We start from the raw sequence: 25,853 nt of genomic DNA, 5'->3' as shown, positions 1-25,853 counted from the left end.
ACTTACGTGTACAGTAACTGACTTCGATTTGGTTGAATTCATGTTTGGAGTTTTGCGCATGAGGGGATGTAAGCAGTTTTAAAGACATATGCCTTTTTGGGTGGAAGAGAGGAAACAAGCTTTCAATACTCTCCCTCTCTCTACTCTTTCCTCTCTGGATTGCAGTTTGTACATGACTTTCATCCAACACAGTTCAACTAAGACCAAAATAAAAATCTGGTATTTTCATCAAATGGCTCTTGGGAGGGAGCAGTCACATTAGGAGGTATTGATGGCACAGTTCAAGGAATGTATTTGAGTGACTGTCACATTTATGGGCAAGAGTAACATTCCTATTTGCTCCTATGTATGTCAAATGAATCCCATATATGCATTAGTCTCTCTGGAATGTTCATTCACAAAACTTGCATTCACAAATGCATCGATGACACTTATCCTAGTACAGTATTCTGGAGATCAATGGTTTTTTCATCTTGAACCTTCACTATCCTGTGTTTTAGATCATGCCATGACTTCATGCATTTTGCATTATTATTACAAACCAATTGGGATATTTCAGGTACTTTGCAGAGGTGAGAGAACGAGAACCCCATAGGACTCAGCTCATGGAACTGTACAGTACTTCACTTTGGCACACACAGAAAGAAGTAGCACTTTCAGCATTGGCACAAGATTTAGTAAGATTAGACAGGCATTGTGCAGCCACATGGTGTGCCACTGGAAATTGTTTCAGCCTGCAGAAGGAGCACGAGACTGCAATCAAATTCTTCCACCGTGCTGTACTGGTAAGTCTCTTCATTCATTACTGTGTGATTGAGTGAGCTCTCAACCAATTCAGAGATTTGTCACATTGTTTTATAACTCAATTATTTAGTAATCATTTATTTTTTTAGTTTTCAATTAAATAGGATTAGTTGTTATGTTTATATGATGGGAAAATGTCAACTTAACTGCTTAAATTCTGTATTCCACACAAATGTGTCAATACTAACTTTTTTGTTTGTACGAGTCCTGTTTGGAAAAAGATGGGCTTTTGATATTTCAGGAACTAACATCATTTAGCTATGCAGTCATGATTTTTTTAAATTCTGTCACTGTTGTGGAAATATGTGTCAACTCACTCATTTGTTTAAATTATATATGCAAAAATTTTTAGATGTTGCCAGTTTTTTAGGAGTTTTGTCCATTAACGTTTGGATAAAAAGATCTGTGAACTACTCAAGAGAATCCAGATTAGAAGCACTATTAGATGTTTAACTGCATGATCCTAAAGCTTTGTAGTATGTACTACCTTGATCAAAAAGTTCCCGGAATAACCACCGTGTGGCGCTCCCATCGTTCCGATTTGAGTTCTGTTTTTTTTGTTAAATTGGTACATCTGTTGTTGATATTCCCTTTAAATCTTAGTGTCACAACTTGACATTTGCAAAAGTTACGTAGCCAAGAGTACATCTATCTCTGTGTGTGTTGGCGATTTTTTACAATTTCAGAAATGGATTTAAATTTGCAACAACGAACTTGTATTAAATTTTGCGTAAAAAACGGATTTAGTGGTGCACGGACGTTGGAAATGTTGGAAAAGTTTTTCGGCAACGATTCTCTAAAAAAAACGGTCGTTTACCAGTGGCACGAGCGGTTCAGAAGTGGTCGTGAGTCAATCGAAGATGATGAATGCAGTGGCAGACCATCGACATCGAAAGTCGGTGAATAAATTGATAAAGTAAAAGAAATGTTGGTCAATAACCGCAAATTAACCATCAGAGAAATAGCGGAGGACTTGAACATTGCCTATGGATCCGCCCAAGACAGTGTGGTTAATGATTTGGGTTTCCGTCGTGTAGCAGCAAAGTTGGTGCCAAAAGACCTCAATTTCATGCAAAAAAGAGACCGTGTTGACGTCGCAAAAGACATGATTTGCGAGGCTGAATCCGATCCCACATTCATCAAAAGGATCATTACTGGAGACGAGACGTGGGTTTATGAGTACGACACGCAATCCAGACATCAGGCAAGTGAATGGCGTTCACCAAATGAACCGAGACCAAAAAAACCACGTCGTTTTCAGTCAAAAAAGAAGGCAATGCTGACGGTTTTCATGGATTACAACGGTGTAGTGCATCATGAATTTTTGCCAGAAGGCCAGACAGTAAACAAAGAGTATTATTTGGGCGTTATGAGACGTTTGCGTGAAGCAATTCGCCAAAAGAGACCAGAAATGTGGGCAGAAAACTCGTGGATTTTGCACCATGATAACGCACCGTCGCACAGTGCTATCATTATTCGTAATTTTTTGACGAAAAATGCAACAAATACCATCCAACAGCCACCGAATTCACCTGATTTGGCTCCCTGTGACTTCTTTCTGTTCAATCGAGTTAAAAAACCATTACGGGGAACGCGTTTTAGCAGCCGAGAGGAAGTAATGGAAAAATCGCAGGAAGCACTGATGGACATACCGAAAACCAAATATAAAAAATGTTTCGAGGATTGGATCAAGCGCTGGCATAAGTGTGTTGCAGTCGATGGGGATTACTTTGAAGGGGACAATATAGATTTAGATGAATAAACTTGTATTTTTAATTTTCTGAATAAATTCCGGGAACTTTTTGATCAATGTAGTATTCTAATTTTAATTCTAATTAAATATAATTTATGTGTATGCTGAAACTGTCAACTCTGTATTTAAGTCATGACCAGATTTCTAACCAGAACTAAATGATACCTATTGGATACAGCATAAGCATCAAAATTTGGTCAGTTAATTAAATTATTGAAGCTTAACTTTAGGTTTCACAGTTTTTATGCTAGTTTTATGGAAATGGTTTAATAGATGCTTCTCGATGTAAAAACAAAGAAGTTGATAAAATTACTACTCACTTTTTCATATTGTGTCTGTACCTCTCAAAAGTTTTAATTGCCGTTAGCATTTTAGGCATTTAGGAGAAGGGTAAGCAGTAAAATTTAAAGCCCTTGAAATTGCAAAAATGTTATGTAAATTGTTTTTTCCAACTTTTGCAAAAAGAAGAGGTTAATAATTATTATTGCTAAAATAAATTTATTTGAGAACCTCAATTCTTGATTTGCCCCAGACAATACATGACGTGCCTGAACTGAATATTAGTTCATGCAGAAGGAGCCCATCCCAGCATCCGGACAAAAATATGATTGAGCTAAACATATTTTCATGGAAAGGTCAATAAAAAATGGATTTTTGGTAAAAGTGCCCTTAAAAGTATTTGCTTTTGTCATTTGCCATACTGCTGTAAGTTAATGTCACTGTAAATTACATGCTGACCCATAAACAGAGGGTGTTTTATTCTTTGTGTCTAAAGTATGTTGTCAACATCTTAAAATGGTTTTTGTCCTGAAAAAAGGAGATTCAATACAATTCTCTTTATCATGACTTAGATGAGATTGTGTAGACCGTAGTCTCATTAGATATGGGAAGCGGAAAATCTAGTTTAGAAATGGAGTACTTGTTGCATTCAGCTAGTTTTAATACATCTCAACAAATTTAGTCGATAATCCTTTCCAATTGACAGCACCAGCATACATGACTATTAAGTCATCATAGTTTATTGCTATTTTCAGTTTGTACTCTTTTTTCTGATGGCAAAGAATCTTGTAGATTAATGGACAAACTTCATGAAAAAGGTATTTTCAGGCATTATTTGTGCGACAGAAGTCTTATCAAGAAAAATTCACTTTATTTCAATAAATCTTAGTTCTGAGTCTAGAAGAAAGGACATTTTACAAATGGTAATCTTTTAATAGTTAACATATTTCCAAGTTTGAAAAAACTAATTTATAGGTTTTGGCATTTTATTTTGAAATTGGAGGAGTGCTTGTAGGTATGATATGTAGATTAAGTAAGATTTTACTAAATAATAATAATAATAATGATAATGCATGTATCTATAAATCATATTAAAATATTTGTTATTTTATTTTGAAGTTTCATAAATAAAATGATTGCAAATGAAATATCTCTTTAAAGAGAGCATGAAACATGGTCCAATGCTCCAAAAACAGTGCTAAATTTGCTTGTCATTACCATCTTGTTACAATCATAGTTGTTAAATAGATACCAAGGCAACACACTCACTTTATGAATGCTTCCTCAGATGATGTTAATTGGGTCATCTGTGTTTGTTTCTGGCCAACCTTTGTAAACATCATGTGGATGCCAATTACTGCACCTCACACATTTCGTACACTGTTTACCATATGCACAATCTCAAAATTATAATTTTTTGCACATTAATGCTGATACATTTAAGATTTAATTTGATTTTTTGGCTATTTTTCACCTCCTTATAATAATATTCTAAGGTGAACTGATATCTTATAAATTCTTCCCTACTTAATGTATTGCCAAAATAATGTATTAAGGAACATGCAAGTTTTATCTCTCTTGTGAGGTAAATTTCCATGAAACTGATGATTACAGCTCACAGTATTTTCTGAAGATCATTAGTCCCCAAGTTATAGAAAAGCCATGGTCTTAATGGAACTTTGCCTTATTTAAAACATGAACTTGATGTTGTATTTTATCTGGGTTTGAAAAATAACATAAGGCTGATAAATCATCATCGATAGTGAATCATGATGTCAGAATATTTAGCAAGTAGATTTTTATTGAATGAGTTTATATTGCGAGATGAATTTAGTATTCAGAGTTCTCTAAATGTCTAAAAATAATTACTTCCAGCAAAGTTGTTCTAATCACCTGCTATATTTTTCCTGGAATTTGGATGACATTAGAGTTCTTCTAGTCAGGGCAAAGTTAGCATTTTATATTTCTTTGGCAGACAGACATGAGAGAGGGATAGCCATTGAGTTTTGTTAAAGTATTTGTAGTGTTCCTTATCTCCTCCACTGTATTTTCAGGAGGGTACTAAAAAGTTATATTTTTGGAGACAGAAGTTTTTGCAGGAAACAATTAGCAGAAATGTGATTTGTTCATTATGAATTCATATAACTTAATGATACGCAAACACTTAGTGGTGAGCAATATCTCAGGGAGAATTTTCAAAATTAACTGTATTTCTGGAAGTCGGAGTACTAAATAATGGCTTCAAATTTCACTGTATGGATATTTCAATTTTTCTATGCTGAAGTACACATCATAATCTTTTGTTTTTGAGATTATAAAATAAAATTTTTTAAGTTCCACTGAAATCGGGTCACCTGATGATGTCGACTGTTGCGACAAAACCAGTGCATTTAATTAATGTCTTGGGAAGGGTTTTTTCATTGGACTTAGTTCATTCTGGATGAGGCAGAGATTATCGGATAGCATATCTGTGTAGACACATGTATTTTGGGATTGCTCATTCACCAGTTAGGGAGGAAAGGTGAAATTCCACATTTGCAGGATGAATCAATATCAAGGGTGGCAAACCTATGGTATGTGTGCCACACACGCAGGGCTGAGAGGTGTTATGGGCAATTCCACAGTCATCACACGATGGGTTGGCGTTCGAGTCAAGAGGATACTCTCATTACGTCCGTAAACATTGGTACTCAATGGTCGAAGGTTTGCCATCCCTGATGTATGTTAAACCTTTAAAAAATGTGTAAGCATATGTATACATAGGCCTACATTATTAAATTTAAATTTATATAACGTACTGACATCAACTGGAATTGAAAATATTATTATAGCATCTGAAATAAGATGGCATTGCCAAACAAATTCATTTTTTTTTTTATTGCACTGCACAGAAGTTTGTAACATTGAAATAACATGAATTTAATAATGGCCATTCATTTTTGTGGTACTGGTAAACTTAAGTCCTTTTGTGTATGGTAAAAATTTGTTGACAGGCATGAACTAAACATGATACTATTAAAAGCATGGATAAAATGTAAAAAGAAGTATGGCTTTTGCATAGCATAAACATTGCAATTAAGTTTTCTGCTTAGAAAAATCATTCATTTCACCTCACTAATTTTGTTACATTGGAATCTCTTAGGTTGATCCAAATTTCGCTTATGCATTCACATTACTTGGGCATGAGTACTACACTACAGAGGAGATGGAAAAGGCAATGAGCTGTTTTCGTAGTGCTTTAAGAGTGGACAGTAGACATTATAATGCCTGGTGAGTAAAATGCTATTGTTTACAAGTGTGAGCCTCTTATTTATAATGGTGTAACAAGGAGCTTTGTATTAGATTTTCATTGGCCTTGGGTTGATTGTGTTATCTGTTATCGATATTAAGTGTGTTAAGATAATTGTAATTTAGTGTGTTCGGCTATAATGGCATAAATCATTAATATGCAAACATCCAAATCAATTTTACTCTTCATACAGTTTTTTGGAATCTGCTCTCAGTATGCAGTTGAGATGGGGTAATAGGCATCCTATTTCATTAGGATGCTCTTGAAATTTCCAATTAATTAATAATTTTTCACATTAGCATAGTTAGCCAGCAGCATGCAAAATATCATCAAAAAGGCCTGCTCTAATTGAAGGCAGTTGCTAGGTAACCCCAAAAATATTATTTTAAACATGGTGTTTAGATTTGTATGTAATCATATTGAATTTTTATCATTGTATATCTATGGAGCCATTTAAATCCACTACATTACTGCAAGGTATGAACACTTGGTAGAGTATATTATATTCTTTTCAAAATATAATGAATTCATGCTGTATTGAAATTTCCAATTACATTTCAGTGTTGGAGGAAATCCATAATGAAGGTTATAATAATCACTCTATAATTACCATTTGTCTTATAGTACAGTATTCTCCAGTGCAGGCTGATGTCATTGGGGTGTATGTGGAAAATTTTATGCCATATCTGATAGAAGTTTTGCTATGACTGTAAAGAAAGGATCAGGCAATGCAAGAAAGATTGTGCTCATCATCATGTGCTTAGGAAAAGGACTAGTCTATTATAACGGTTCTTCTCCCAAGGATATGCCCATTTCCAGGCCTTTTTTCGTCTTTGCTTTTCTGCTCCAACACTTGTTGCCAGACCAAATGAGAAATACTTTTATTTAAAGAAAATTATGATTTGAACTTTAATTATCAGTAGAAAACTAAATTTCAAAGTTCCCATTCTTTCCTCATGACATTATTCAGCCCTGTATTTTTTAAGATAAATTAAAGTACTTTGGGTATTAATCTCTTTGACAAAGTATTCAGAATCATTGTAAATTATTTTTAAGCATTAGGTTTTGTCTCTAGTAGTGTTGTATTTTGATAAGCAATGCTGGAATTAGGTGTCCTCGTTAATAGATATAAAAATAACTATTCTTTTTTACTATCTTTAATTAATTCAATGATCAAACGATCATGGATTATCAGATCCACAATATAGTATTGGGCCTCCAGGTTCATTAGAAAATAATTTTTCAGTGTTTCACTCTTTAATGGGTCATTTTTCCCTAACTTAGTATCTGTTTGTAAAATTATCATATATTTGTCATGTGTACCTTAATTTTCATAAGGTTTCCAAGGGACTGTGCTGTCAGTGTTGATACATGACTCATGCCCACAGCATTTGGATTAACAGGTGTTGCCCAGCTGATCAACCTGGCGGGCAAATAATAATAGTTTGGCCTTTTTGTGCCAGAGAAAGGCATAAACATTGGAATTTGGGTTATTAAATTGTAGATAATATGTTAAAATTTAATCAAAGTGTACTTGAATTGCTTTGAAAGAGTAATTAATTACATATGCTCAATCAATAATATAGAACCCTTTTGGAATTCTTGTTCATAGCTACTACTTTCCCATCAACGTACCCAGTCAAATTGTTTAGTTTCATTAATATGTTTTTGGATGAAAAAATATCAAAAGGGTATATTATCACTGTACAAAGTTTGTTCCATGCATTTGCCATGAGAACAATTCCAGATGGCTTTTATTTGCCGACTAGTGCATAGATCATTAGGACATGTGGATTGAAATGTGTTTCTTATGTTCATTATTCTTCACTATTGTATAGGTATGGAATAGGAACTGTATATTTCAAGCAAGAGAGATACCAGTTAGCTGAAATGCACTTTAAAAAAGCCCTGTCCATTAATCCGCAAAGTGCTCTCCTTTTATGCCATATTGGTGTAGTAAGTATGATGAAATATTGTTACTTCTTCTCCTTTTGCTTCTAGATATGGTGTTGTTTTCTTCCTTAAGATAGTATTCTCACTTCATGACTGAATGTAATGTGTGACTTGGTGAAAAGGAATATTAATCTTGTCTCTTGTAAAAGTTGTTCAATCCAATTTACAGTAACAGTAAGTCTCCTTTCAGGAAGAATATTAGCCTGATATACCACCAGTGTAACAATTTATAATTTTCTATTAGCATTCTCCTGACGGGAGAATAATCATAAAGCAAGTTATCAAAGTTCTTTCTGAACCTCAAATGATCCAGGGAATAAAATTATCCATTATCTCCAAGACCTCTAGACATTGCTCACCTACATGGGTGTCAATAAACAACTTGCAAATCTGGATGGAGGCAATAATTTCACTTTTCTACAAATTCACCCTGTACATTCAGACACATGCCATATTTTTACAAGTCCTTGATAATGGGCAGCAAATAAGTCTTTTATTTACCAATGAGTATATAACCTCATGTTTAATCATCAATTTAATATCGTCAACCTTAATCAAAACCCAAATATTTAGTTAAGGGCCCAAACCCATTAAAATCACTGGGGGCCAAGTCAGGACTAAGGGGGATGTTCCAAGTGGTCCCAATGAATTGCTTGTGACAGCTCCTGCATTTGTCTTACTTGGGTTTTTTGACTTATTTATTAGCTTACCCTCATAAATAAGATGGTCAAAATAGAGAAACTGAAAATAAAAAACTATTACTTCTAGGTTTTCTTACTTGTGTTGATTGCATACAGTGCAAACTTCAGTTTTTGCTCGTATTAAAATAAGCCAATTAATTTTCATCATGGTATGGGTTATATGTGTCTGGATTGCAACTTGCTTTCTTGGCACCACAGCTAAGCAAAGTGTTACTGAGGCCTACTGTCAATTTACCAGGTTTCATGATAAATCCAGATATTTAATTCAATTGATTGCTACATATTATTGATGTTTTGCTTTGTAAAAATCTATTGGCCCTCAATATGTACCCTCCTGCCAGATTACTTTATAAAGGTTATTAAGTACCTACAGTGTCCTTTTCCTCCACAAACCTAGTCCATTTCATTCAGATGTTAGGAAAAAAATGTGCTCAATGTTTTCCCACTAAATAAAATTAAAACAGGTATGCTTTTAATTATCATATTTCTATGAAGAAGTCATGGAAAATTATCTATTTGAATTTTCCTAGTAGATGTGAATTCAGATTAATGTTTGAAATAAATTATTACTATTTAAAAAGAATTGAAAATGTTGTTCATTAGAATCATGCTATCTCATGTAAGGAGTGATTTACGAACAGCAGTTATCACAGATATTTTGCTTGGTTTCTATATTGGAATAAATGAAATACTCCAGAAAAAGCATTTTATTGAAAGATTTCCAGGCCTTAGAAATAAATCAGTGAATTTAATTATCTAAAGCAAGCAAAAAACTATTTCTCTAGCAACATTTAGTTGCATAAACAATGTTAACGTATTCAGGTTTCGTTTTTTATTATCTTTGATAATGATTTGGTGAATATATGCTGATAATTCTTATGGTCATAATTACTCAGCAGAGTGCAAAATTTTCTAATTAGGTATTGAATTGATTGCATAGCTCATTTGTCTGGTAAATGGATAGTACTGGAAAAATATGCATGCATTTGTATGCATAAATGTGCATGCATTTTCTAACTGTTGCTTTCCATAAAACTTTTGATAATTTATATTGGTAATTCACAGGTTCAGCATGCAATGCAGCAGACTGAGAAAGCATTGCAAACGTTAAACGCTGCAATTGCTCTGGAACCCAAAAATCCACTCTCTAAATTCCATAGGGCTTCTATATACTTCAACATAGATAGGCATTCAGATGCGTTGCGTGAGTTAGAAGAACTCAAAGAAATAGTTCCTAAGGAATCTCAGGTCTACTTTCTCATTGGAAAAGTAAGTACTCGTCAAATTAGATTCTTTGTTGGAGATATGCTGTATTCTTTGAGTAAAAGTTGAAATGTAACACTTTAATCCTAAAATAGTGACTAGAATTCTTGGCTCAAGTGTAAACAAGTCTTTGACAAAATTAGCTCAAATTAGTTTCATAAATTAAAATGAAAATGAATAGTGAATATGTGCCCAAAAATAAGTTAATAATTTATTGAAGAGAGATTTTGAACAAGCAATTGATTCTATGAAACATAAACCTTAAATTATCTGCAGCTCATGTGTTAAATATAGTCATTCAATTTTCATTAGCCTTATTTTAAATCATTAACCCTGAATAAGTCGCTGCCCATAATTTTTTTTTATCTTAAAGTTGCATTCAGGTTTTTAGTGGCTGGAAAAAGAAGACGTTTCTCGTCTTTGATTCAAAGATACAGTGTTCTATCCTAATGATAAAAATAGATTTGAAGCAACTTAAGTTCATCTAGATGTGGATTGCAATTCAGATATGAAATCATCATTACACTAATGTCAATCATATTTCAGGTCCACAATAAACTTGGAAACACACATTTAGCATTAATGCATTTTAGCTGGGCAATGGACCTTGATCCCAAGGGAGCCAATAGTCAAATTAAGGAAGCAATTGATCCAGCTGTGAGTAGAAGTCAAGCAGAAGAAGTGTCAGCATCAACTGCTTCTACCGTTAGCACACTTCCTTTTACCCCAGGTATTGTTCTTCGTCCATTATTTAATTCCTTATCGAATTTCTGAACTGCATAATTTTTATGTAGATATTTCTTAGGTTTACATTTGGTTGCATTATTTAATTAATGCCTTCTGGCTTTTGAAGAAAATTATTTCTTAGGATTTCTGTCATTGAAAGGTCTAAAGATGAATTCCAAATTAATGTTTACTGAATGTTGTACGTTGGTTTCTTCTCATTCCTATTTTTTTTTTTTTTAAAGCCCTTGGTAAATTTGTTTGTCTCTTTCATAGGTGCTGAAGCCAATGAGGGAAACCCAACGACACCTTCTACGTCAGCTGCATTTGAGCGCCTAAGCTCGGAGGGCCTCCCTCATTTCTCCACATTGCCCTCGAGTGAAAGTGATGAAAGTCTGTAATAATGAGCAGGCCCTCATTTGATTGAATTACCAAAAAGAAACTTAATTGAAAGTTTAATGATGAAGGATTTAGAATACATTATGTGCTATCCATTCTTTCATCATTCTCAGTTTTCAGTCCATATTCTTCCCTTCCTGTTAATTGCATAACACCTTTGAGGTGAATATTATTGTTACCCTCACCCATTGATGAAATAAATGTTAAAATATTCTGTTATTCTTGAATTTTGCCTGTAGTCTTCAATTCCAAAAACATCATTTTTTTGTGCTGCTTTCATTGGTTTTGACTGGAATATGTGTGGTTTGACATTTGAAGTGGACTGTTGATGAGTGCATTCTTTGAGGATGTCATTTGCATTCCTGCAATATCCAACTGTGGCAGTTTAGGAAGAGAAAATTCCCTCCTGGCCATCTTTTTCTAGGTCATTGTTAGCTTATCCATATTGATGTAGGTGTGTGTGCTTGTGTTGTGTGTTTTTGTAAAGAGTTTCCTTTGATTGAGCAATTGATGTGGTCAAAAGTTAACCTAGAACTGACTGAAGATGCTAGCCTGAGGAAGTACTCACTGATATTTTTTGTAATATTGTAGCTGATTTATTTTTACTTTCGGTCTGTGTCTGTATCATAAAGAAATATTCCCAGTGGACTTGATCAGCTTAATACAGTAGGTGAGTTGTTTTCATCACTCTGGATGAATCAATTGATCATGTAAAATTTATGAAGCATGTGGAGTGTGGAAGGACCAATTATGTAAATGTTTTGGGATAATAAGCTTTTGATAACATAATTCTGCTTTCCATATTGTCCTAATCAATCACCCAATGTGTGCCTGGGTTAGTATGATGAGTGATTTCCTTTACCCTGTGGCAAGATGTGAGTGTCCTTGAAAGTATGTGGTGTAGTTGTACATAAGTAATAAGATTTCATACTCATATTTGTGAGAGTTGTAATTATTAAATGAATTGTTGCCAGATGGCTTGAAAACTGTAAATTATTAAAAAGCATAAACCAACATCATCACATGTTATCATTGCAAAAAACAGCAGCTAATTGAGGAAATAAATTGGTTTCTTGAAAGTAAATGAAATTTGTTTACTTCATTCTGTGTTATCCTTTTGATTGACCTTATTTTTTGCATGTATTAGTGTACTTAATTTTGTCACTTACTTGAATACTTGCTTAATGTGTGGTATTTCATACTATTATTTGGTAGCCTAATGTGGAAGGTATGTTTTGGACTGATAAACTTAGCATCACTAAATTTCTTAGGTTACTCTTAAAGGGACACAACCTGACTCCCCACACTACATTGAACTTATATTCAATTCTGCATACATTCTGCCCCTCTTCATATATCCAACATGCTTTTCCCGCCCTTCCTCATTTGCCCAACTTACTCCAACATTCCGTCACCTATCAAAATGCTATGCATCCACTTTTCCAGCCTCCTATGGATTTCTCCCAGCAGTCCTTTCTCCTCCCCCCCCATGCTTGATACCTTCTCATTTTTTTCATTTACATCCATATTACTTTTTCAATCGTTCCCCATACTCACTTCTGCAAATCCTCCAATTTACGCCTGTCATCTTGCTTCAATGACCAATTGTCTTATAAAACTGTTATTTCATATATCCTTTCAAAAACTAGCCAAGATTCTGAGGTGGATGATATTGAGTCCTTACATTTTTCATCATGTGATCTTTTCTGTTTTTATCCGTCTTGTGCTACATGTACATACATTATATTTGGCTTATTGCTCCATTTGATTTGATGTGTGTAGTGATTTACACCAGTGGAATGCTACTTTGTTTCCTTCGCTAAGCTTTGGCATTAGGACACATTATTCAATAAGCGTTAAGTATTGCTTTCATTGGTGTTTCATTTCGTATTATTTAGTTATTTGTGGCTATGCAGTTGGAAATTTTTAATGGTGGTGTTTTTCACATATTAATAATTTTTTATTTCTTAGTCTATTTAATGTAATGCTATTACTACTGACACGATAGAGGCATTAAGTTGGTGTGAAAAAAAGAGAGTTGGAAAGGTAGTGTACAGCAATTGAACTTGGGGACCAGGTTTAGTTTCCTGATGATTAGTAGTTTGTGTACGTCTGTTGAAAAGTTGATGATGAACTATATAAAATTGGCATTTGAAAGTCTGTGATTAGTGGCATTTGTAATTAACTTGGGTTATTTTTTGGTATTAACGTGGGTTATTTGTGAAGGAGAAGTGGAAAAGCTGAGGAAATAAAATGGGCTTCATAGGAATTAGCTTTACATTGCAATATCTATTAAGATAATTTGTTGGAGAGTGGCCTTGAACAGGATGCATTGACCTTTTATACCAACCGATTTTTAATCTACCTTGGCACATGCAGACTGGACATTCATCACATTTAAGGTAAGGAGGGCACCCATTGAGCCTCCAGTTCATCTTTGCTTAACTTCCTTATGTAGGAACTGGTGTGTCAAAGTTTTGAGGGTGTTGCCATCTCTATAATCACACAATGTCAGAAAATCTTGCATGGGACTTGGAAGACTGAATTCAGAAATAAAAATTATGGGAAGGTGGGTCATCGAAGGAAATGAATATGAAGAGAAGTGAGACAACACTCCACCTATACTTATTTCCTCATAAATATTCATACAGTTAAATCATACCATTAAAAACAATTTCTTTCTTCTGACCCTGCTCATTGGTTTGGCAGTTATTACATTATTTCTCTCACTGTTAAACATATTTTGAATGAGATCATTTGCCCTCTGTATGAATCAAATTGCTTAATGACTTCAGATCAAACAAATGCTTTTATGCCTAATTCACACTACATTATGTTTACGGTTATTGGAGTTTTTAATTTATTTAATGCATTTCGTTTCTTTCACATTTAGGGTTAATCATAAAATTTCCCTTCGAAATGCAATTTGGAGTTACGGACCTAGGTGATGACTTTTTAAGTGTGTACTACTTTTTTATAAGGGATTAAACTGAAACACTTCGTGTTTCTCGGTATTTACAGATACCGCGTCAAATATCGATTTTCATTTTTAATTATAAACGAGTTATTCCAAGCGCATTAATTTTTCCCTCCAAAAACTGAAATTTGAAACAGTGTAGATTAAGGTGATATTTGTTTTCTGATAATCTTAATGTGTCTTTATTATCGCTTTGTAATTGTAAAGTATCTTACAGTAATTTTATTAATGTAGTTTAGCGTTTAAAAACTAAGTATCCACCACGGGTGCGATATTAGAATCGGTATCATGATTTTTGTTTTCAAACAATTTTCTTTCTCCGCTTAGCAATTGTATTACTCTGTAAGTAGCTCATCGCTAAGCAGTGTCTTTATCAGGCTCTTAAACAGGTCTTATAACAATATTAAGCAAACAATCTTTTCATGTGCGGTAATGTTAGTAGAGAAGAGTTCAATGGAGCGAGAAGATAAGTATGACCCAAACAGTTTACAAGACCTCCTGCCAGTGTTTTACAAGAGACTCTTTCCGTGTGGACTTTTCTACAAGTGGTTAAATTATGGAGAAGGTAATTTTAATGCATTTGTTCCAAGTTGCTTTGCTTGTGAGAAGTGCCTTGGTTTACACTCCGTGCCCGTCTACTAAATCAAATGAAATTCCCTCATTGTAATAGTAGTAGATGTTCGGTATCACCCGAACATGTATACATTTTTATATTATCATTGAAAGATACAATGCATCTTTCATTCAGCGGCGAATGTACGTCATAGCATTCACAATGTCATGTTGTGTCGATTAATATGTATCTCCGAGGAAAATAATTTGGTAAGTGCTAGTAGGCTCATTTTTTGGTTGGGCGAAGAAGCGATTAGTGTTAGCTTTTGTGTGAGAAATGCTAAAATATATCTCCTATGTGAATCCGAACATTCGGTGCCTATTAAGCCTTGAGTTTTAAAATGAAAGATGCATTTTTAATCGATTAACGTGTAATCAAATAATGAATGGAATAATCTCTTGGCAGGAAGTTCACCTTAGGTATAGCTAATTATGTACATAGATTTGATATAAATATCAAATCATGTTGCTATTACGCATTTGCAGGGGTTTAAAATGGCTGGGAGTCTAATCATATACTTAATTAAATCGTTATTTTCGAACGCCGTATTAATTTTTTTAGTTGTATAATGCACATAGAGACTTTTCGGCATTCAGTTTTAATCATTATCGAAGAGAGTTGTGGTTAAAGAAATCCCACACTTCCATCGTCTTACATTTGTGAAAGATATGCTGTGGATGATCTCCAGAACTTACAGATTGTGTAAATTTCTTTGGAAGTGTTTGTTAATTCCTTTGAATGGAAATAGTGTGTACATTGAGCCCCGGCAAATTAACTCAATTTCGCTAAAGACCTCCAATTTCATAGCAAAAGACCTATGGTAAAATAATATGATGGCCAATGGCCCTCAAGAATGTCAAAAATTGGGTGGGACATAGCAGACCATTATTTATAAGTTGGAATATTCTTACTTTTTAGGGCATGTATATCTGTAAAATAATGATGCATCTAAAAGATTATGTACATTATTTCCCACAATACATAAGGTACATGATTATTACACACAATAAAAAGTCGCCTTTTCATGTGTAACTGCAAATTAACCAAATCACAGCATTACTCGATAAACTTGGTAAATCATTTAACCAAATGCTGCCGACTGCAAGAAAAAAATAGATCTGCCATCTTTAAAAAAAACTTTGTATTCATGGCTAGCCTCTTAAGCTCCTTACCCGGTGAATAAATTTTTTATTCTTAGAAAAACTTATGATTTTCTGATGTTTTATGCCTGATGTGCTCATATTTTTTGTCTCTGATGTGTTCTGTTTGATGAGGCCAATCGAATGCCTACCTAATGACCAATTAAGTCATAATAATAGAGGTTACAGGCTGACTATGGGAGTAGAACAAAGATGGAAAATGCTTTGTAGGAAAATACAGGCGTTATATTGGCAATTTAGATTTGATTGCAGTTGTGCTTATTTACTCCAATGATCATTTTTATCATTTCAAGTAAGATTTGCCTTAAGCTAAAGAGTAATGCGCTGTCTCTAAATTCCGTGCTCATGTTTTTGTTTCATTTGACCCATATATGGTCCCTTCCTTAATTACAGCTTTGGCTGAGTAACCGCTGGCCGTTCTTATCTGTATTTGGTTTTATTGCTAGAGCTGTTCTCAGGTTTCAGATTTGCATCTGTCATAGTTTTTGTATGTGGGAGTAATGAACTCGGGCTTTCACATTGGTATTCCTCTTTATTTGATGCACAGTAGCTATGAAATCACATTTTCCCTACCATGGCTCCCCTATTCCTTCACCAAAAATTAAACTTCCATCACATTGCCTCAATTGTTCATCATTTATAAAATTGCAAATTAGGCTTTTACAGGTTTTGGAAAATTCCTCTTATGCCAGGTCCTCAAACTCAAATGGAAATGGCTACAGGGTAGATGAGAGATTGCAAAAGAGCACATGGGACTCATAGAATATCTGAACTTAGTGTAGATATATGTAACTTGATAGAAATACTTACATAGTTACTTGTTCAATTGGGGACTTTGAATATCTTTAGCAGTAATAGGTGGATCATCAATTTTCTCAAAAAAAATTCTGATTTAATGTTATTGAAATTTTTGTACATTTGTCTTGTTCTAACATGTATAAAAGTCTGAAATGTTAAGATAGTAAGGAGGAGACTTCAAAAACTGGAATAAACTTAAATTTCGAAAAGGGTTTGAAATTTTACATTCATGTTTCTGGTGTTAAAAATATTGTAACTCTGAAAGTTTTGCTTTACCTAAAATTCATTGGTATTTCTCTACATATTTATTTGAAGTTCCATCATTATCCTTGCCTTTCTTTTAGTGAGGGGAACTAACTTCAAATTTCGGGAGTTTTCCTTTACTTTGGCTGAAGATATATACTTGAGACATTTATCATTTACTGATAAAGATGAAATGGAAAAAGAAATCCTGAGGTTGTGTCCTCACAAAATTGATATCGGTCCAGTGCTAAATGTGAGGTAGGTACCTGGTGGAAACTATATTAAATGTACTTTTAATCCTGTTAAACCAAAAATATATTAGTAAACATTCTTGTTTTTGTGTTCCATATAATTTTTCAAGCAATACTTTTTTAGTTTTTCAACATATATTTATTCAACTTGAAAAAATGTTTAAGCCTGTGTTAATTTGAGTTGAACGAGCTTAAATATTGAATAGTTTAATAGGAAACAAGGGTTAGGTTAAAAAAGATGATTATTATATTTCTGCTCTCTGAAAAAAATGCCATTTGAGTGGTTTCACAATAGATACCATTCAGTAGATCTAAGTTATTGCCTGTGATATCTATGCATCTCTTCGACTACAATTGAATGGCCTTTGTTAATTACCAATCCTGGTGGCAGTGGGATACCATCTCCGCCTGCCAGCCCAGATTTCGCAGGTTTAATTTCACCAAGCTGGATTTTTCTCCACTTTGGGCTTGTGTTTGTAATTGTCATTGTTTTTCTTTTTTTCCAAGTTTAAAAATCAAATGTAAAGTTCATCTACATTTACTAATACCCCGCAACCCGCCGCAAGGTCGTGTGGCGGGGGGTGTTAGGACACCACCAGTAAATTAGAAAAGAAAAAAAAACGCATGCAGAAACCACAAAATCATACATCCACAAAAAAACATGGCTTACATTCATGCAAGAACATTTACACCCCACACACTTGCAAACACTCAAACTACCAACTAACATACACATGCACATGAAAGTATACCTAACATCTTTGCAATGTTTAATTTTGTTCCGACTTGAAAATTCAATGTTTTTAATATTTCTAAAGTGACTTCAGTTTCTTACTATTATGATTTCTGATTGTTCGGGGAAAGAATGAGTATTTGTATCTATCTGTACTAGAATCCATCTAAGTTAAAAAAATATGGCTGTTTCCTGATTTACGATACATAAATGAAATAAATTAATGATTCCAACTGCCTTTTTTATAGAGCTAAAGATCACAAAATTGCTACTCTAAAACCGGTTCATCGAGAACTTGTTCTGGATATTGATTTAACTGACTATGATGGCATAAGAACTTGCTGCCAAGGTGGTGATGTTTGCACTAAATGCTGGAAATTTATGGTAGTGGCAATCAAGGTCCTGGATAGAGCTCTTAGAGGTAAGCAACCTTTCTTCATTTTTTTGTCCTTTGGGTGCCATTTGTAAGGGTATTTCTGCTATGATAGCTACTGACATGAGATGCCTATAGGGTGCATATCCAAACATCAGTTTGTCATTTCAATGCAACAATTTCATTTGTCAGTTTGTCATATTATATATGGGAGCTCCAGTAGTGGAGGACCATCAAGACCATGACCGAATGTCACTTAGTAATGTCATATTAACTGAAGAAATGTCAATTGATTCTCGCAACAATTGTACCATTTTTACAAAATGATTTTCTTAAATTTTATTGTTCAAATTCTTGCTCTCATTTTGGAGACCACGTTGTTTCAATGTGGTGCCATAAGTAATTGAATTTTTTCTGAAGAAGCTCAAAGAAAATTTGAACTAAATGCTATTATTATTGTAGTAGTCTATTTGGTTAGGGTAGGTTTTTAATGGACCCTGGGGCTACACACTACTGTGCTACTATGTCCCTAGTAACATGACACAATATCCTTAGCATACTGCCTCCTTACTGATTCTTTAGCCATGCATATGCCCTGCCTCTCTTAATTCTATCCAATTGTTTTCCACACTCTACCTCTTGTTCCCACTATTCTCCCCTCTTACAGTCTTCCTAATTCCACTTTCTTGCATTATCTTCTGTATCCACTGGCCCTGCCTTCTTCAAATTCCTCCTAATAGTTGTCTTTTTTCCCCATTCTATGTATAGGCCTTCATTTGTTATCCTTGCTGTCCATTTTATTGTTCCCATTCTTGTCTGCTGTCTTGCCTCAAAATACTCCAATTTATCTTTATCCTCTTTAATCATTGACCTACTAAATACTGTTTAAGGAAATTAGTTTTTAGACTGAAATTAAAGTGAAATGAAAAGGGACGAAGGATAAAAATGTAACATGAAGGTCCTGTCAAAGCAAATGTTTTTAACACTCTGAAATTGTTGCTTTGTGGAATTCTAAGATTTGCAGAAAATACCATGTCAACTGAGTTGAGGACTCTGTGTAAATCTGTGGATGTAATATTCATGAGAAATTTTGCACACTTTACTGAATCAAGACTATTTGGCTATGGTTTTTAAAAGCCATTATTGATTGTTGTATCAAGAACATATCTATATATACTATTATGGTAACTGTGTTAACTGGGATTTAGAAATAAGTTGTGTTTCAAGATACAATATTTATATGCCTTTATTATTCATTTTGTCACACAGTTTAAAATTTATTTCAGAGGATTTCGGTTTCCAGCATCTCCTATGGGTGTTTAGTGGTCGCCGAGGTGTGCATTGCTGGATTTGTGATGGTGTGGCCAGGATGCTGAATTCGCAAGGCCGCAGTGCTATTGTTGATTATCTTTCAATTTTTCCATCAAAGAAACCTTATCTCACTTCTAAGACATTATATCACTCTTATATTAGGTGAGTACATTTACAAAATTTCTACAATTTTTGGTGTGGAAACATTTGTTATTCATGTGAAATGTGACTGAAGTGGATTTGAGAAGTTTATGATCGACTGAAGTTGAATGAAACTAATGCATTTAATGCAATGCATTTATTTTAGGATACTCCTTTAATGTCTACAAACACCATGCAAACCTCACAAATGCTTGGAATTGATAAGGTAGAAGTTGTTGGATTTAAATTTTCTCATCCATGGTTTTCTTACTTGCAGGCGCTCTTATAATATTTGTTTGCCATACTTTGAAACAGTTTGTTTGGAAGAACAAGATATATTTTCTGGTGAGAAGGGTTTGGAAAAACTTTTGTACATGATTGATGAACCAGCCTTCTTGGAGGAAGTCAAGCAGCACCTCAATAGAGCCGGGAGCTCTGCCAATTCTACAACTAGATGGGGCATTGTATCGGCAGCTGTCAGTCAGAAGAAAAATAAAGTAAATTTTAAATGTTTAATTTTCTTACTCATGGTCCTGTTCATAAAATACTCCTTTTAGTAGATGTCCTTTTGACGCTAGGGATGTCAAACTACTTTTTCTATCCATGAGTAAAGACGGCAGTCTAATGTTAAATTGTGATTTTTTACTTCACTGCAAAGTGATTGTGATTTTTTACTTCATCACATAATAAAGTCATATATGGTATTTTTAAGGTTGAAATAATCTTCATGTGGCTTAGGATGCTACATCTTTAAAAAAATCACTAGCGACCATCGTAAAGAAAACAGGTACCTGTAATTATGGCCATATATGTGTTCACATGTTTTACCTGCCATGTAACTGCTAAAATGGAACATGTGCATAAAATCTAATGTGCCATATATTTGCAAAAAAAGGTAAAAGATGTTTAAAAAAAATACTTAGAAAACAAAATGTTTATTAAAATAATGACCATAAGTTAAAACTGGTGAAAATTCAAGGACAACTAATTGACTGTGTGGTCTGCTTTTATAGTTACGCATTTTGATATGCATCATAAAGGCATCCCAAGTTGACATTAAGATGTGTTCTTACATTTTCATGAATTTTTTCAGGGTGGTGGTAAGCGTGGGGGCATATATGATGCCCTATTTGAAGAGGAAATGGTACTCAGATATTTGATGCCAAGGCTGGATGAACATGTTACAACCGGAATGGGACATCTGCTCAAAGCACCATTCTGCATACACCCAAAAACTGGTCGATTAGCAATGCCAATCAATCCAAAAGCAGTGGATAAGTTTGACCCAAATAAATCACCACCTACCATAACGTATGTTTATTTAGAATCTAAGAAAAACCAGTTAATTATTATGTATATTATTATTCATTCCCACCTGGTGATCAGGATACCATACAAAAAGAGGTCAATTGCACATGAGATAAGGCACGTCAATATTTGATAATCCACAAACTACAAAGAAATATGGGAAAATCTCAGTAAAATACACAGTAATATGTAAAAGTTACATTGAACTACGCAGAAATATGTAATATTTTACAACGGGTCATACTACTAAGTATTTATTCTTTCATAGAATAGAACATCTCCTTTTGCAGGTATCCTAAAAGTTTCGCTTTGAAACTACAAATACTTTCAATTTCTTTCAATGATTGATGTAAATTATTGAATAATTTTATGCCCATTTCCGTGGGTCCACCTTTTAAAGCTTAAGTTTACATTTGTAACATATATCAGTAATACCTTTTGTGTTATGACCATGTACATCACTGTTTAGCATGAAGCAGTTTCCATTTATTTTAATATTGGTAGTTAGGCTTAGAATATATATGCGTACATATATCTTAGAGGAAGTAATTTAAGGTCCTTGAAAAGTAAAAGTAGAATATTAATGTTTTTCATGGGTGATTCATTAATTAACTTTTTGCCTGAGGATACCTAAATTAACATATATGCATTAAACAGTATATTATTAAATTTTTTTAAGTTATTAATGTTAATTATTTCATTTTCAGGCAGCTTTTGAGAGAGATTGATGAATTTGATGCTCGATCAATGGAAATATCATCATCGGCTGATGGTCAGTTAAAGGTCAGAGATGCTCGAAAAACTAGTATGCACAAGAGCCTTGTTATCTTCGAGGAATTTCTAAGGGGCCTGGAAAATGAAAGGAAAGAAGATCGCTTGGCAGCAAATGGTTTGTACTAAACATTTATTTATTGCTTATTTTAAGTAAAATGTGGTATCATTAGCAAATTTAATACAATTCACATACCACATTTCTTTTCCTAATTGCAGTAAAATTAAATTATATGCTGGCCTTAGGGATTTTGTCTTGACGCATAGAAACGTGCATTGGCATAAATTAGTCATGGTAATGACTTTCAAGGGAGGAGTTATAACATGGGAAGAGGATCAATTAAAAATTGTGGTGGGGTGTGCAATAATGAATTGGAAATGTTAATGATTTTAACCCAGGAGATATGATATGGGAAGAGCATCATTTATTGGGTGAACACAGTTAAGTTGCTGTTATAGCATGTGACAAAGCTTCAGAGTGAGCCATCAGCCAAGGGGTTCCTTTTCCCCACTATTGACTCTTGGGGGAAAGGAAATAATGAATGTGATAAAAGTGAATTATTGGTATCAGACAAGATTGGGGTGAATGTTCGAGCACCCCTTCAAATATAGATGTGGAATACTGATGTATTATCCCTGTGTTTTGCAGAAATTAACTTAAAATTTAAGGAGAAAACCCAGAAGGTTTACCTCCGATTCAGTTAAAGTAGCATCTGAGCTGTGGGTGAGTGACTTTGAGCAGGAGCTGCTTGTGAGTGGTATATCTACTAGTTCTTGCTTCACCCAGGTGTTTGCCATTCCTGGAGACCTCATAAATGGAGTAGAGTGGGATTTTGCAGTGTTTAGTATACTGGCTTCCCATCACGAGGCTCTTGAGTTCAAGTCTTGGAGGTGGTAGAACTTTTCAGTGGTATCCCAATTCCCTCTCTGGGCAAAGAGCAATGCAAGTGAAGTATGCCACTTGTTTGGATGTTATGTTAAATTGTGGTCCCCTGGACATTTTTCATATGGCTAATGCCAATGTAGCACTTCTCTTTACCCTGCCCGTCATCCCCTGAAATGCAATCTATACCATATTAACCACCAATCCCTAGAAAATGGCCTTGAAATGTTTGTTGCCTCCCTTAATAACTACTATTACTACTGGTGGTTGAGCTCTCTTGCAACCAGAAAATTGTCAGATGCCTGATATGGGCCCAGGAAACATCACAAAGGGGCTGAATTTCTCATAAATGGACTGTCAGGAGCTAGCCACTCCCAGTCAATCAGCTTACGTGGCATTTATGCTCTGGTGGGGAAGAGATTTTGATAGACCCATGAATCAAAGATCTAACCCAAATAGACCTTCACCTAGGAAGTCCTATGTCACTTGTCGTAGTGCTGGAATTTGCACTAGTTTGTGCTGTGGCTCCATTGTGAATGAGAATGGAGGGGATGAATAATATTTTGTATAGAGAAGAACAACCTTCCACCAAAAATGACCCTGACAATTTCCAGGCAGGTGAGATGTGTTTGTCACTATTAAGCGATATTTTTTGATGGAGGTGCCTGAAGGAAGACGAGATTTTTAACAAAAGTAGATTTAGCTAACTGTTTTGATATTGATTTGTTTTGCTTTTAAATTGGTTGAGAGAGAAATAAGAACATTGAAAATCAAGCAGAAGTTAGATATTCTGCAAGAAATAGTCGTCAATGTGTGAAAGATCATTTCATAGCTGAGCAATATACAGATAAGAAGTCTCTTCAAGAAATAACTGTGGAATACTTATTTTCACATCATATCGCTTAATCCCCTGCCTTAATCGGTAGTTATTCAAAAAATCAACATTGGTGATCTCATTATTCATGAAAGAATTTTAACGATGAATATTAATGGAGGAAATAAAACATTTGTTCTTTCCTTGGAATCTTCAGTATTTGAAAAATTATCAATAGACAAGTATGTCATGCTAATGTGAAGGTGGAGGATACGTGAGGGTGATCTTGAGAATCATGCGTTTGTTTTTGTTTTTTTCAGACATGAAGATGGAGTTTTAATGTTTCCACGCCCCTGCCATATTGTGATAAAATGATGCATGGATGTATGAGGAAAGTGTTGTACATAGAGGACATTTTTACAGTTACTGAATTCTGTCCTCTTCTATGATCATGATTTTATAAATTTTAAGTTTTAAAAAATACTTCTAAAGATCTGTGTACTGTAAATTATTGAACTGATATTATTTTGGCTCCCTGCTGTTACATTTTGTGCTTATTAAACTATATAAGTTGTACTGCAGTTTAAAGATCATTGTTCTGCCCTACAGAAACTGAATGGATTACATGGAAGTTCCATGCAAGAATGGAATGCACATCTACAAAACTTGCTTGAACAAACCTTGCTTTATGACAGGGTTTGGTTACTTTAAGTCATGATGTTAAATGAGTGATTACTTCATGTTGATGTGGATTTTGGTACCCTCATGTCACCATCTCAGTGTAGTATGAGTAACAGGTTGATAAAAGTAATGTAGTCAATATTGTAAGTAGTAATTCTATTGGCAAAATTGCTAAAGAAATGAAATCTTGTTTGCTCATTCCTTAGCAGATTTTTACACCATCGTATGCGAGATGAGGTAGTTCAGCATTTCGTGCATAGATGTGTACATAGGTGTGGGGGTGGGAAGCAGATGGAACTATGACACAATATCATGATTTATAATAGACTTAAGTGTAGGGTTAACAAAATAATAATGAGAACTGAAGGCTTACTGCAACACTTAGTGTGGTTAAAAATGTACTGCTATGATGTGGACCATGATGTCATAAGGAATAATTTAAAGGGAAAGCTTACAACTTCTGTCCTGTCTGATATCCATTGATAGGTCTCTCATATCAAGTAACCAGGGTTAACTGAAGAGAATTTTCCTAACGACTCATCGGACATACTCTGTAGGTAAGTATCAAGAGTTCTTATGTTAATCAAAGCTACCTATGAAGCAGTTACATTCAATCATGAAATACTGTAATGCCCTCATCTATTATTTGCTGTCACTGCTGCTCATTCTAATTAAAATGTATTAGAGAACCTGCTAGAAATGCTCAAAATAAAGAATTTCATGTTGAAGTAGCAGGGGACTTGCTCCAAGCTGCAAATGATGACCCAGCTTTTCTAAAAAAGGTCATAACTGTAGATGAGTCTTGGGTCTACAGCTATGACCCTGAAACAAAAGCCTAGTCTTCTCAATAGTCTGTTGACAAGATAAAGGCGAATGTGATCAGGCAGCTAATGACCATCCAGTAAAAGGACTTTGCCGATTGTTTTGAAAAGTGGAAGAGATGCTGGGATGTGTGTGAGATCCCAAGAGGAGTACTTCAAAGGGGATTAAGGTCTCATTGTCCTAGGTAGGCTATTTTTCTCAAAATAATGCATAGCTGGGTACATTCTGGACAGACTTCAAACATGTGAGAATTATTAAAAGATGAGTGTTTGAAATATTTTTGGAGGATAAAAATGACACGGTGGCTATCGTACTGGCTTCCCACGTAGAGGGCCCAGGTTCGAATCCTGGTGGCATCAAATATTTTTCAGTGCAATCTCGATCCCTACTTGAGGGCACTTTTAGTGAGTACGCCGTCCATCGGATGGAACGTTAAGCTGTGGACCCCTTGGCACCTTTCATCAAGAGTAGGCTAATACCAATGCAAGGTTTCTCTCCACCCTTCATCCTTTCCTATCCATCCCGAATGACACAAATGACCTTAGCTGTCGGTCGCCTCCCCTAAAAGACTTCTACTACTAATATTTTTTGATATTTTTGTATAATGTAAGTGAAAAAATAGATTTGAAATTGCCATGATCAACGCCACCATCTTAGTTGATGGTAGGGGAACATTTGCAGTAGCTTATGGTGATGATTGGTCTCATTACTCACATTAAAATAGTACAGAAAAGTTCCTGTAGTTAGATAGATGCGAGCCGGGAGGTAGATTTAAACGTCTTCCTTGAAGAACTAGAATATTCTTCTACT

At 34.6% G+C, this 25,853-nt stretch overlaps 2 protein-coding genes across 6 annotated transcripts in view; both read left to right on the top strand.

The window, feature by feature from the left end:
- Positions 1–12,234, top strand: part of Cdc27 (cell division cycle protein 27) — a 44,982-nt gene extending 32,748 nt beyond the window's left edge. For all 3 annotated transcript variants that reach the window (XM_071595036.1, XM_071595035.1, XM_071595037.1), the window contains 6 exons: positions 560–785; positions 5,979–6,106; positions 7,964–8,081; positions 9,845–10,048; positions 10,589–10,772; positions 11,042–12,234. In XM_071595036.1, the coding sequence (XP_071451137.1) occupies positions 560–785; positions 5,979–6,106; positions 7,964–8,081; positions 9,845–10,048; positions 10,589–10,772; positions 11,042–11,166 (985 nt within the window). In that variant the 3' untranslated portion in view covers positions 11,167–12,234. The remainder of the gene's footprint in view (positions 1–559; positions 786–5,978; positions 6,107–7,963; positions 8,082–9,844; positions 10,049–10,588; positions 10,773–11,041) is intronic.
- A 2,150-nt stretch (positions 12,235–14,384) lies between these two features.
- On the top strand, positions 14,385–24,116 carry Prim1 (DNA primase small subunit). 3 transcript variants are annotated; one of them, XM_071595235.1, is made up of 9 exons: positions 14,385–14,483; positions 14,581–14,706; positions 17,057–17,213; positions 18,188–18,360; positions 19,599–19,785; positions 20,042–20,261; positions 20,858–21,075; positions 21,780–21,961; positions 23,861–24,116. In XM_071595235.1, the coding sequence occupies exons 2-9, from the start codon at positions 14,595–14,597 to the stop codon at positions 23,878–23,880; spliced, it is 1,269 nt and encodes a 422-aa protein (XP_071451336.1). In that variant the 5' UTR covers positions 14,385–14,483; positions 14,581–14,594; the 3' UTR covers positions 23,881–24,116. The 3 variants fall into 3 exon arrangements, with proteins under 3 accessions (XP_071451336.1, XP_071451334.1, XP_071451337.1); XM_071595233.1 differs by lacking the exon at positions 14,385–14,483 and having other exon boundaries at positions 14,547–14,706; XM_071595236.1 differs by lacking the exons at positions 14,385–14,483; positions 14,581–14,706 and adding an exon at positions 14,872–14,963.
- The last annotated feature ends 1,737 nt before the right edge of the window (positions 24,117–25,853 follow it).

The sequence above is a fragment of the Hetaerina americana genome, unplaced genomic scaffold (assembly GCF_022747635.1).
Source record: "Hetaerina americana unplaced genomic scaffold, ioHetAmer1.1.p SCAF_7, whole genome shotgun sequence".
Lineage (NCBI taxonomy): Eukaryota > Metazoa > Arthropoda > Insecta > Odonata > Calopterygidae > Hetaerina > Hetaerina americana.
This window is presented reverse-complemented; position numbering and strand designations above follow the sequence as displayed.